At 39.9% G+C, this 13,732-nt stretch overlaps 1 protein-coding gene across 2 annotated transcripts; it reads right to left on the bottom strand.

Moving 5' to 3' along the window:
* Positions 1-233: 233 nt before the first annotated feature.
* Positions 234-13,034, bottom strand: LOC109094691 (PR domain zinc finger protein 1-like). Of its 2 annotated transcripts, XM_042777146.1 has the most exons (7): positions 12,674-13,034; positions 11,725-12,031; positions 7,345-7,464; positions 5,736-5,985; positions 2,675-3,561; positions 2,461-2,589; positions 234-2,063 (listed from the first exon to the last, which is right to left on the bottom strand). In XM_042777146.1, the coding sequence occupies exons 2-7, from the start codon at positions 11,893-11,895 to the stop codon at positions 1,533-1,535; spliced, it is 2,088 nt and encodes a 695-aa protein (XP_042633080.1). In that variant the 5' UTR covers positions 11,896-12,031; positions 12,674-13,034; the 3' UTR covers positions 234-1,532. The 2 variants fall into 2 exon arrangements, with proteins under 2 accessions (XP_042633080.1, XP_018963950.1); XM_019108405.2 differs by lacking the exons at positions 7,345-7,464; positions 11,725-12,031; positions 12,674-13,034 and adding an exon at positions 6,180-6,736.
* Positions 13,035-13,732: the final 698 nt, after the last annotated feature.

Here is a 13,732-nt window from a genome sequence, read left to right as displayed (position 1 = left end):
TTTCATGTCAAAATGAAAAACAATGTTGCATGTGATAGTGGGCATTTTTGATCAGTCCTAGCTGATGAGCAACAATTTCAGTTCCTCTACTTTCTAGAAATACGACCACAGAGATCAACTTTTGTGTGGGACTTTCAAACTAATAAGCCTTATGGGTGTTGTATGAGTGTGTGGGTGTGAAAACTTGATTCTACTGACATAGTAAAGTCATTAACAGCATAAGACAGAAAGAGTGAGGTCTTAGACAAATAATGTTTAATGTGCTACATTATAAAAGTTTGTCAAAAATAGGTTCTCACATATAAAGTATCAACATCTTTTGGACTGAGTCAAAAATATACTAGGATAACAAAAGAAACACTTAAAGTCACTGTACAAAAGTCACTAAGTAATGGAACCGTCTTGTTTATAAACCCGGCTGTAGCTAACAGTCAAATATCCTGCACTTGGATCTAGTTCCTGCTTTTTCCAGTGCTGATATCAAATAAATTAAAAAAGCATAAAATATGAACCTGACCATTTAACTTTTTAGTATGAGGTACTGTTGTGTCTGTAGTTCTGTAGTCTATAAAAAGTATTGGAATCTTCATGATTGGCAAATTCAGTTCCAGCTACATTGATTTGATTATTTTCATAGTGCTAACAATACTTGTTTGGATTAAAGAGACAACAGTAAACATTGGTAGACACAACTAAGGAACAATATAACTAAAAAAACAAAGAATTTTTCTCTTATTTTAAATATTAAATTAAAAGTGAGGCATGTTCTCTTTCGAATGTCAAAAGGGTTCAGAATCTGTTTGTTGAAGAGAAAACCAAAAAATTTCTTCTGCCATTATGCCATATCATCATTTCAAGCTACAGTGAATCATCCATTGAAAAGATACTGACAGTACATTTTTATATCTTTTCATAAAGGATTACATCCAGAATTTTTTAACACCAGGTAAAATCATACACACATACTGTACACATTCGCATCCACAATGGCTGGAATGGATGGGAAAATCCAGTCCTTTTGGGACTGTCACATAGTGTCCATAGTGGGATTTACACATTATTCCTGAGAATCCCAGTATTTTTTTAAAGAGTTAAAGAAGTATAAAAAAAACATAAAAAAGAGAAGGACACATATAAACAAGTAATAAAACATTTGATACAGTGCTCAAATAAGAAAAAAAAAAAAACAACAACAATAAGTTAAGACAAACTCACACAAATAGACTTTCACATCGGTTTGGAAACCAGATAAACTATGAGGACATTATAATCACATCTTCATTCTATAACAGGTCAGAGGGTAGAAGTGCAATCACTTGACATAATCTTCAAGTCTTTGGAAACACTATTTGTTTGGTGTGGCTTTCATTGGCTTGGTTTACGCATCTTCTCTCTGATTTATCCCTCGAACTACCAGGGAAGAGAGGATTTTTGGTGTCAACTAGGGAATACTCTGTACACAGATAGCAAATTTTGGGGTTTCTGGAAGACCTGAACAAGCTATATGTCATCCTTTCAACATTTTCCCTCATCTACTCCTCCTCAGTCTTTATAGAGGGCCGGTGGTTGAAGTGTACCACGCTGGCTCTCTCTTGGTGATGACCCATGGCGGTTACCCCATGAGGTACTACAGCAAAAGCCTTGAGGAATCCAACATCCTCCTTCCCCTCACCGCTCTCCAAACTTTTAGCCAACCATTTTTCCAAGGCAGCATCCACCTGAGCCTCTCCAGCACTCTCAGGAAGAGCCTCGGCCTCCTGACTGGCATCAAAGCGCTCTACCATCTCTGCTGCTTGCCTCAGCTCTAGGATTTCAGGACGGGCAGCGGGGCAGAAGCCGGAACGCTGATGGAGGTTAAGTGAGAAGTGATGGATGAAGCCCCTAGTGCAGGCTTGGCAGGAGTGGGGCCGGTCACGAGAGCTGTGCAGCCGACGGTGGAGTTTGAGGTGAATGTACTGGGTAAACTTCACCCCACACAGCTTACACTGATATGGCTTCTCCCCTGAGTGCAGGCGTAGGTGGGTTTTCAGGTTGCTGGTGCTGCTGAAGCGTTTGTGGCACACCTATAGACATTCAAAGAGAACATTAAAAGATCCTGTAATTCAAAAGCAAACAAGAGGCAGCAGACAAGAACAGAAGGCAAACTCTCTGCTGTCTTACATAATTGCCTTGTTGTTGCTTTGGTATGTAGACAGCGAGCCAGACGTGTTTTTTTTTCACTAAAGGACTGTATTTATTTTCAGTGGTCAAGATGAATGAGTAGCACAGGCTGACGCCACTGTCACACCCTCTCTAGTTACTGTACAACAAAGCGTTTCTCTTAAAGGAAACAGGACTGACAAGGTAAAGGTTCTGTCAGAGATAAGCAATGTTGTGTGTGTGCGTCATTGGATGTTAACAGAGTATAATTGTTGTCTGATGCCCTTTATCTCAATTTTCTTTCACAGCATATACACTCACCTGGCACTCATGTGGTTTCTCGCCTGTGTGGACCAAGTGATGTTTCTGTAGGTGGGCTAGTTGGGTGAAATTCTTTTTGCACAAGTTGCACTGGAATGGCCTCTCTCCACTGTGGACCCTTAAGTGCACCTTTAAAATGAACATACATGTTTTAGTCTTACTCTGTTCCATATCTTTCAAAAACCAGACTCTAAATCAAGTACATTCTACTCACTTTGAGGTTGGACAGTTGACTGAAGGTCTTGAGGCAGACGTTGCATTCATACTTGATTTTGCCATTCTGCTTCTTGAGTGGGTATGGGAGAGACTTGTACCCAGGTGCTGGTGGAGAGCACGAGGATGAAGGTGACATGCTCTTGGGTGCAGCCAGGCTGAGGTTGATGGCCTCTTCACATTCAGAGAGAGGCTTCTGGAACGTTTGCTGAGGAGATTGCTTTGGCTGAGGGGAGAGATCGGGTGTTGCAGGGGCTCCTCGAGGTGGAGTATTTGGAATTCTTTCCTTCAGACCTCCATGAAGTGGGGCAGGATAGGGCAGTGTAACTGGTAACAGACCTGGTTGGGGTATGGAATGGTAGGGCAAGCCATCACTACCCAGGAATCCATTGTACCGGAGACCCCCTTTTGAGGGCAACATGGAAGGAAAGGGAGGGGAATATGGAGGCAATAGCAGACGTGAATAATGAGGACTGTATGGTGGCAATAAGGGATATGGAGCTTGCAGTGGTCTAGGTGAGGGCAATGAAGGATATGAGATCAGACCTTCTCGATGACCATAGAGGCCGTGTAAGTGGAGTGGGAGGTCTTGCGGTGGGGACAGGGTGGGATATGGGTGAATGCTTATGTTCATTTCTTTCTGGTTGGGATGTGGCGAATGGACAGGCTCTGGTGAAACAGCGTTGTGGATCTTCTTGCTGAAATCCATGACCTGTTCATCCGGTGTGTCAGGTGGTGTGTCCCTCTCAATAACCTCTACATCAATCTTTTCGTCCACCTCATCTTCCTGTTCCTCACTTTGATGTTTGTGTGGGCTCTGGGGCTGTTTAGGGTAGTAGGTGTACTGAGGTAGGGGCTGCTTCTGATACTCAAAATCAGGTATGTACTCTGGAGAATAAGAGAGAGAAAAAAGGTCACACAGTGCAAGGTGTAGTGTGAATGCTGACAGACAGCAGAGGTGAGAATCCAAGTATGAAACTGGTGTGTGACGTCTCGAGACTCAACACATTTCACATTCAACAAATCTTCTGTCGCTGACATTGACTAAGCAGGTCAGAGTCTTCGCAGAGCAAAATCGGTCACCCATCAGGCAACGCCTCTATGCCTTTATGTGATACACCTACTCATAACCAGCCTCCTCAAACACTCACTTATGGTAAATGGCAGCTCTTTCAGTTTAAAGCTGACAGGCAGAAGATATCTGACTGGTTTCTTTTTGACAAAGACATAGTACTGCTTTCACGTAGCACCTAGATTACAACCGTGTGGGTGTTCACAGTGTGGGTGTGTGTATGTTTGTGAGGTGGAGGGGCATATGTATGTATCGGAAGAAAGGAGCCTCGTGTCACATCGATAGTTCTCACTCAGAAACTACTCTGACTCACTATAACAGCAGATGTCCTCAACCATGGGAAAAATCCTACAATACCACTTTAGCACTAACTGTTAATTACTGTTATAAAGGAAATCGAGATAAGGTCAAATTATTACTGTCCTTTCACTCTAGAGATTGTAAAAACAAAGCCACAACAGCTAGCTTCTTTCAGTAACCTTTGTGGTGACAAAACATGCTAAATCATGGAGAGTAGTACAAGGCTCACACAGCAATGGGAAGATTACACAAATACATTATAACCCTTGTGGTCAAAGCTTGGTTCCTTAAACCTGATGTAAACCAATCTGGTGCAACATTTACAGGCATCATCTAGGCATTTCCTAACTACCGCGAGGAAAGTGAAAATGGATATTTGAAACTCTGAGGAGCACACAACAGCACAAAGCAAAATGCAACTTACAAGCATTAATTAACATGTTTACAAATTCTAAAATCTAAACAATGGAGGAACACAGATGAACAGAAGCAACAGACATTTACTATTTTTTCTGTTTTAAGTATCAGCTGATGTGTTCTAAGAAATTAATCTATATTTATGCCAAAGTCCATAAAAAATTCAAATGATGTAATATCACGCTTTCTAAAACTGAATATAAAGATTTTTTTAAACCTCACACAGGAAGTTAACTTTTTTAAAGCAGACTAAATTAAATATATATATATTGAAAAAAGCGGCTCTGTGAAAGGATGATGTTGTTCTTAGTGGTTGATTTTTTTATTAGGGGTGTTTTTTAATTATGGTGTGTTTTTTTTGTGTGAGAGTATCACCACTGAGAGGAGCATACCTGTCAACATGACTCAGGTAATGGTCCTTAACAACAGCACACAAAGTGAACACATAGACATACATACATTCCGAGGAGTGAATAAGACAGGAAATAGCACAGTGCCAGTGTGAGATTGAATCAGTGTGACATGGGGAGTATCGCATGACATCTCCTTAGATAGATAAATCCAGAGGGTCCATCGTTTTGTCATAAACATACACACGCTTACTCACTCTTACGGATCATACACATTCATAAACAGTTTCATTTACAGTCACTTTCATTGCTTACGGCCTCTAGAGTTTCAAACGACATTTAAAGAAACAAAATTCATTAGCATATTGTGTGTGTGTGTGTGTGTGTGTAGTTTTATATTATATTAGATCAATTTTATGTTACATAAAATGTATCAACGAATAAAAGCCTGGTACCATCTTAACTGTGTAATGAACGTTGCTATTGGTGGCATAATATCATGATGGTAAAACCTAGGAAGACACTGCCGCAAGAAATAAAAAAATTAAAAACAAATATCCTTCCTGCATATCAACAAAAATAATGTACACAGAAGAACTGAGGGTGCCCATTAATTGCTGATCTCTTAGAATAAAGGTATTAAAAAAGTCACCTGATTCAGAAATAAAGGAAAAGACAGAGACCAGCACAGTATAAACATTATCTTGGGTGAGAGTGCACAGGAGGGGCAATATACAAAGATAACTGAGGTGACTAATAATTCCATAGTTTAAAAGAAACCAAGAGAGAAAGCAATAAAGATCTAAAATGGAAAGGAAAATAAGTCAAAGGAAAAAACTATCTACATAAAAACCAACATTTTATCCAGTTTTTCCCTCCCCAGTGCCAGATAATGTGGGATAATTCCAGAGCCCATGACTCACTTGGCTTCAGACTGTCTGGTTGCTCTTGCTGGCCGCACAGTCTTTGGGAGAACTCCGGACTGTACCACACCAACAGCTCCTGCTTGGGCTCCACGGGCTGGATGGTGTAGAAGAAGATCTCCTGGCCGTTTTGACAGGCCACCAGGTTCTGTTCGGCCAGCGATCGTGCTGGGTTGACGTACCGCATCCAGTTGCTGCGGTGGACATCGTAGCCATCAATGAAGTGGTGTAGGTGTCCACCACTGTAGATCTGGATGGAGAGAAAGGAAATCACGTTAATGCTTGTCAATTGCTATCACAATTAATCATTACAATTTTAAAAATTGATATTTTAAAAAAATAAAAATTAACACATTATACAAACAACACATAATATGTTGATTTCAGTGACAATCTGTAAATAAAAAAATAAAAATAAAAAAGTTGTTACAAATGATTCTTCACCTCTGCCATGAACAGAATGCTTTTCAAACAGCTGTTTATATCAACTCCTCTGTGTCTTCTAACCTGTGAAAATGTCTGTGTGTGGCTTGTCCCGCAGATGTGTGACTAACTTTGTGTGTCAATGATGTCAAGCTCTTTATAAAGCGCTGGGCGTCAAAACTCTCTACACATGTTGCCAGTCACACGCACTTCTCCTCCCCTTTCTCCACCCAGATTTATGCTAATTTGTATGTTGGGGGAATTCACTGCTGGGACGTGCCAGGGCATGTTAACTCCCCTATCGCAGACACTCCTTTTAGCAGTTACACCCTTGAAGACTCATAAACACAAACACACTTTCACCCACGAACAGCCTGCTCTTCACATCCGTCCACCTGCCTTTGGTCACGTGTCATGCTGCGTCATTTCATCGTTTTATGGCAACAGGAAGTCAGTATGGATTTACAGGAAACGGAGAAAGGAAAGACACACACACACACACACACACACACTCAAACACACTCGTGTGCATGCATGTATGCCCTCTCACACACACAGCCACACATATAAACACAAACACACAGATATATCTAGTACCCTTGGAAGGGAGATAAAAAGACTGAAGTTCACTTGCATGCTGATATGACAACAGAATTGTGAGGACTGAAAAGAAAGTGATTGAGTGTGTGTGTGTGTGTGTGTGTGTGTTTCTGCCACTCTGTCTCTGTGCAGGAATCCCGACTTCTCTAAAACTTGGCCACAAACCAAAGACTTGCGCTATCCTTTGCGTTTTTGTCAAATGGTTTCGAAATAGCTATACTTGGTAACTTCTGCTGAGTAAATCATTGTATGAGAACAAAGCAGGAATCTACAACAAACAGGATAAGATCTCTCAGAGCTTCCTCTGTGTATTCCAAGTAAGCCCTTGAGTGTTCAGCAAACTAAGCCTAATAGGAATAACTACTCTCAGTGCATGTGTGCATCTGAACTTAAGCAAGTATTTGAAAGAAAGACAATCATGTTGAAAAAGCCAATGCATATTTGGATGTATTTGAGTATGAATGAATATGCTTCCGGCTCCTTTCAGCTTAAATTCTCTGGAAAGTCAGTCACGACCGGTTTGGCAGCTTTTCACTCAGTAGAATCGGTGTCCCTGAAAGATTAGATCAACAATGAAGCCACTTACCCGCCAAAAATATTTCCTGTTGGTCTGAAGGGGCACATTTTCTTTGGTGTAAATGACTCCTTGAAGGGGTCCGAATCGTGTACCTTGAGGTATGTACTCTTTGCTGAAAACGCCAGTCACCTGCAACAATGAAGAGTGGCACTTGTGAACCAACTTAGTGATATATCAAGATTCAAGATTCAAGATTCAAGATTTTTATTTGTCACATACACAATTATATAGAGCATATATAACCAGCAGTGAAATGTGAGTCAGGTACGCTCCATGGACATTGCAATTATTAAAGAATACAACACAGATGAAAATATACATAAATATAGCTATGAAAGAATGAAATAAAAGGTAAAGAATGTATACTGTAGAATTAAATATATAGTGGAAAATAATGTGCATGAAAGTAAACTGTAGTCTTAAATAATAAGATACACAGGAATGTACAAGAGGCAAATGTGCAAACAGGTTGACACTTTCAGTATGTCAATTGAGGGTAGTGAATGATGAATATCTTACTGATAAAGTGAATATTAAGTGGAGACATGAAGATGTTAAGAGGCTGGTTTTGAGTTTAGGAGCCTGATGGCCTGGGGGAGGAATCTCCTCCTAATTCTCTCAGTTTTTGACATCAGGCTAAGGAAACGCTTACCAGATGGCAGCAAAGTGAAAAGATGGTTACTGGGGTGAATGGGAGTCCTTGATTATTTTTAACAGCTCTGCTTTTGCAGCGTTTGAGGTAGATGTCCTGCAGAGAGGGGAGAGCAGACCCTGAGATGCGCTCAGCTAAGCGCACAACTCTCTGCAGGGCTTTGCAGTCATGACTGGAGCTGTTCCCATACCACACTGATATGAAGAGTGGCACTTGTGAACCAACTTTATTGATCTGTTCACTTTGAACAGGAAACTGCATTGCATGATTTCAATGAGGTGTGCTTAGTTGGTGAGTGTCATATGTGATCTAAGGTTGCACACTATCCTCACAGGTTAATGAGTTAAGTACATAAATAGACTTATACTTTCCCTGCTCTACTTGGACCCTGACCTAGAAACATACAGCTGTCCTCAATAACGCCTGACCCCTTTGACCCTGCTGGCAAAGTTGTGTGGTATTGACAAACAATCCTGTCTGAGGTCCTTAAAAAAAAAAAAAAAAAAGGAAAGCAGAGGGAAATAGAAGACAAAATGAAGCAGGTGGTCCACTCTCAATGCTTTGTAGAAACCAGAAACTAGGCCTGTAAATAGGTCACACTGTGGTGTGGGGGTCAGTGGCCCCTTTATATCATCAAGCCACTCCAGCACTTCTTTAACTCTTATGATAAGTTTACATGCAACAATTTTAGATAAAAAGTCCACTTAAAGCATAGTTATGATGGATTAAACTAGATTTGAGGCAATATGAAGGAATGATGGATTCCAAGAAGCACCAACAGGAAGGATGGGTTGGGGGCACAGTTATTGGCTGGAGACGAGCGCTGTGGCGACAGTAGAATTGTGCATTGTTAGTGTTGCGTGACTAATTGGTCGGTCTTTAGTGATTAACTGCTCAGAGAGGGTTTAGGGAGTAAGAGGAAGGGGGTAGGGGGGTGAGTGTCCGACCAACGGCACCACGCCACCCCAACGCACACGCTGAAGCACTCAACCCTCCATCCAAACATAACCCTCCCACCCCACCCCAAGCTGTCCAAGGATCTTCGGTCCAAACGAAAGTTAATCAGTCAAGCTTAACCTACTTCCTTTGGCTGAGATTCTGCAAGTGTGTGTGTCTGCGTGTTTGTGTCCTTCCAGACCCTGTCACAGATCATCCCATCTGCCACGTGCCCCCCTTAGTTAGGCACACTTCTCAAGCTAAGGGTCAGGGAGCATTGTTTATACACCCCCTTTGATGCATGACAGTGTAAACTTGTGACTTTGCTCGCTAACACCTTCTAAAAACGTCTATCTTGTTAGTTCCAATTTAGTTTTCATTTGGATCCAAAAAAAAAAAAAAAAAAAAAAAAAATCAAGAAGAGTATCATAATGCTCATAACAGTCACTTTCTGTTCTCCCCCACAAAACGTGCAGTTGTAATGCACTAACGACATGTTAAAGCAGCATTGCACAGACTTTCATACAAACAGAAAGTTGGAACGTGTGCGTATGCATCACAGAAACCATCTAGCGGATGACTAGCAGCCTGGTCACCATGAGACTAGCCTTCTGAGTCTTTCATCTCTTACTTCCAATAAAAATGTGTTGTCGGTTACTGAGGCTCTCCGGGAACTGAAACACTGAATGTGGGTTTTCCTGTCCATTGCTAACGCCATTGACAACGTAAGAGCAATGCTTTTGACAGAATCAGCAGAGACAAGAGGAATAGCTTGCACAAGTAATGGGAAGTGTGTAATGGCTCTCAAAGTATTTGTAAATTTCAACTAGTGTGATTTCAGAGATCTGCTGTTAGTAAAGGTTTTTTTAATGTGTCTGACAGCTATTCTAGTTGTGCCTCAATCTATCATGACAGGAAATATGTTGTTGTATGGTTATGTTTATCTCCATGCTTAAAAAAGGAGAGTCAGTGTGGGAAAAGATGAGATGAGAATATAAACCAAAGACATAAAAGAGTTTGTGAAAGAAAAGGGGAAGAGAAAGAAACAATTTAGTGCAGACCAAATGAGAATAAAAAAGAATAAACTGCACACACACACACACACACACACACAAAAAGCACACACAGTATACACAACGTGCACCCATATATATATATATATATATATATATGTATATATATATTCACAGTATGGAGTACAGCAGCGTGAACACAAAACCTCTAAAAGAAAATCAGGCTTAAAATGACGTGGGTGAATAAGTGACAGAATTTTAATATCTGGCTAACCTTGAGGTCTTAACACAAGCTAAAAAATGTTCACACATTTTTCTGTCTTAGCACATTTTGTTGAGATAGACCAGTGTATGTACATGTGTGCATATGCATCCTCCATGAGCTGATGACCACAATTTAACACCTTCAAAAAAGAGCAGGGGCAATAGAAAGAGGAACTGACTTTCACCTGCGAAGGAGGGAAATTGGATCATGCAGAAGACAAACAGAGCAGCAACAAATGCATGAAGATGCAAAAAAAAAAAAAAAAAAAAACCCACAGCAAAGGTGTGAAGAATGACAAATGTCAAATGTGTTCAAACAAGACAGAGATAAGGACAATGATCAAAAAACAGAAATAGAGAATTTTTGTTAAATTTCATTGACAGCACTGCAGTAATCTACTTTTAATTCTAAATTTACGAAGTTTGCTGAATACGCCACAGTTAAGGGTAAATAATTAAGAAGCAGTCACAAACTAAACCCAACAAAATGTTCAGGTATCATCCTGAAGGGGTTTCTTGTGATAATGACTGGTTAAAATAACCGGTTATGAAAAATAAGTCTGATATTTTTTATGAAACATATATTGATTTGAGTTAAGAATAAGGTTTAAATTAAAGGTATAGTATAGGAGACTGGATGCCAGGGACATTGGTGAAATACATTGTATGTATTTCAACTGAAAAATGCCTCCACTGACCAGTCAGTATCAAATATTGCAGAAAGCGATGTAATATGTGACCCTGGACCACAAAACCAGTCTTAAGACGCTGGGGTATATTTGTAGCAATAGTCAAAAATACATTGTATGGGTCAAAGTTATACATTTTTCTTTTATGCCAAAAATCATTAGGATATTAAGTAAAGATCATGTTCCATGAAGATATTTTGTATATTTTCTTACCGTAAATATATAAAAACTTTAAAGGCGATTTTCTCAATATTTAGATTTTTTTTTGCACCCTCAGATTCCTCAGATTTTCAAATAGTTGTATCTCAGCCAAATAAATGTATAAATCTCAATTGTGAAAAATTGACACTTTTTTAAAACTGGTTTTGTGTTCCAGGGTCACATATAACCTTATACTAAGACGCACACCAACAAAAACAAATGGATAGCCAGTAGAAGCTTTCCACCATGTAAAAGCTGATTGAAAACAGAGTGAGTGTGTGAATGTCAGGTAGAGAAAGAGTTAATGTGATTAAGCTGTTATCTCATAGGTCCTCTACCTGCCTGATCCCTGACCTGCCAATGGCTGTGCCATCGTCACACTGACCTACTGAACCACACCTCGCAGGTCCCTCATACTGTGCGAAATGATGCCAAGACGTATCTGATACTTTGAATTGGACAATCCCATTTCATGGAACTTTATTTTTATACGTCTTAAGGGTTATGGCTTAATGGTTAGGTATCTAGGCTCAGACAGAGGTGAACTTGAGGAACTGAAACAATAGCAATTCAGTAGCACCCCTGCACTGTCTGAAACTGTAATGTACACAGCTAAAAATGCAGACTATTGTACCTGGTTGTCAGCGCTGTACTGGAAGGTGAGGTTCCGTGGAATGGAGGTCATGGCTTTGGGAATGCTGAAGCTGGGTTCGGATGCCTGGTCGTGGACGATGTAGGTGCAGTTCAGTGCAAAGTCCACCTCCCTCCACTCACTCATGTCCTCTAAAGATGCCTCCAACTTCATTTTGTCTCTTTCCCTTTTCAGTTGCTTCTCTGTGGTATCTTGCTTGTAGATTTTCTTGTATATTCTCCTTTGGTTTGTGTTGCTTTGGTTCTCTGTTGGAGATGTCCTCCTTTTGCTTTATTTGTTAGTTAAAGATCTAAAGAAAACCCAAAAGATGTATTTAGATATACACATTTCCTTTCAGGTGTCCAACACATCGCACTACTCACCTTACATAATACAATATACTTGTGTGTTGCAATACAATATAAATGTATTCTTATACTTGTGAACATTCCCTGCGGCTAGAAATGACACATACACCTAGTCAGAAACACAACTTTTTTTTAGAAGTAATGAACATCAACAATTGTTATGTATAATCATATAAAACAATCAGATGAGTAATTCATGAATGAGAATAAATGAGACATGACAGAGGTAGTAGTATGATGCCAAATGTGATAACCCTGACTTTTATATGTGAAATGTACTGTATTCTTTTATGAACCAGTCACTGAAATATAACATTTAGCACTTTTGTGTTTGTAGGCCAGGACTAGGAGTATTTTTAAGCTTTGCACAGGTAATTATTTCATATTCATTGATCTCACTTTGACTAAATCAGAATTTGTTTTTCTAAGCCAAATGTTCTGCTTTGTGAAGGAATGTTTGGACCAATCAACAATCAACTACCCCAATCAACAACGATGCAGAATTAGGAAGCAAACCAGACCTGAAGATCACAATATGCTTTCTATTAATTAAATACATACAAATAAATATGTTCCAAACTCACTTCACATTCATTCAGCTGTTGTATCCTCAATATCTTTGGTTAGGTCATCTCTGCTTTGCTGTTGCCCAGTCACTCTGTCATCTTGTTTGATTTCTCTCCAGTTTCCATAAATTCCAAAGAATCTTCCAACAGCAATTCCCCTCTGATATTTAAAATTCTCTCGTCTGTTGCCTACTTTTACTCAGACTGTCCACGCTGAGCTGTGCCAGACTTTTGAGTTGCAAAGACTAACCAATCAGCATCTGGCTTTAATCATGTGACCACCAGGATAAGTTGAAGGCGATCCAATTGGGACACTGGAAGTGTTTCGGACACAGCACGCCCAAATGCACACATCAACACCTTCAGCAGACAAAGGATTGTCTTGGACAGTCTGAATGGAGTTGGACAACTGAGTAAAAACAGATGGTTGGATCACTGAAAACACACCAATGGACTTTTGCTTGGATGGGCTTTTAATGAGCAATCTGGTCCCAACCCAATTAGACCCCCCTCCCTTCAAACACACACACATGCTACAAGCACCTCTGTGACCTAGATCTAGACCTGGCCTGGTGTGTGATACTCTGTTGTGGCCAGTAGTGGAAGAGACAGAGACGGGAAACAAAGCAGGTCAAACTGAGGAGCTTCTCAGACACCTGTCTGAAGGGTTTCATCACTGTCAGGATGCCACACCAATTCTGACACAGAGACCTCGGCCCAGTCTAAACTCATCAGTTCTGACCTGGAACATTGTGTTCATGTAAATTCATCAGGCCTAATGTAAAGACTCATGAGCATCGGTTAGCAGCGGTCTAAACAAAGGGAACTCAAACAGCATGAAAAGAGTTGCAGTCCAAGGACTGAGTCTATTTTTTAAATAAAAATTCTAATAAATAACGAATTATTTAAATATGAAGAAAAAATTATTTTGTCTTGTTTTCAAATGCATACATACATATATATATATATATATACACCAAACATTCTTACAATCTAGATACATTTACTTCAGAAATCTTGTTTTGAAGCCTTACCTTCTGAAAAAATGTATCAAAATTATGAGTTTTTTGCTTGAAA

This window comes from Cyprinus carpio, chromosome A19 (genome assembly GCF_018340385.1).
Source record: "Cyprinus carpio isolate SPL01 chromosome A19, ASM1834038v1, whole genome shotgun sequence".
NCBI classification, from domain to species: Eukaryota; Metazoa; Chordata; class Actinopteri; order Cypriniformes; family Cyprinidae; genus Cyprinus; species Cyprinus carpio.
Note: the sequence above shows the minus strand (reverse complement) of the source record. Positions and strands in the feature narration are given on the sequence as shown.

Excerpts from the sequence above, each read along its gene's own strand:
- LOC109094691 (XM_042777146.1), bottom strand. The coding sequence starts at position 11,895 with ATGAAGTTGGAGGCATCTTTAGAGGACATGAGTGAGTGGAGGGAGGTG. Across the intron at positions 5,986-7,344 it reads ACAGGAAATATTTTTGGCGG|ATCTACAGTGGTGGACACCT; the intron begins GTAAGTGGCTTC and ends CTCTCCATCCAG. Across the intron at positions 2,590-2,674 it reads GTCAACTGTCCAACCTCAAA|GTGCACTTAAGGGTCCACAG; the intron begins GTGAGTAGAATG and ends TTCATTTTAAAG.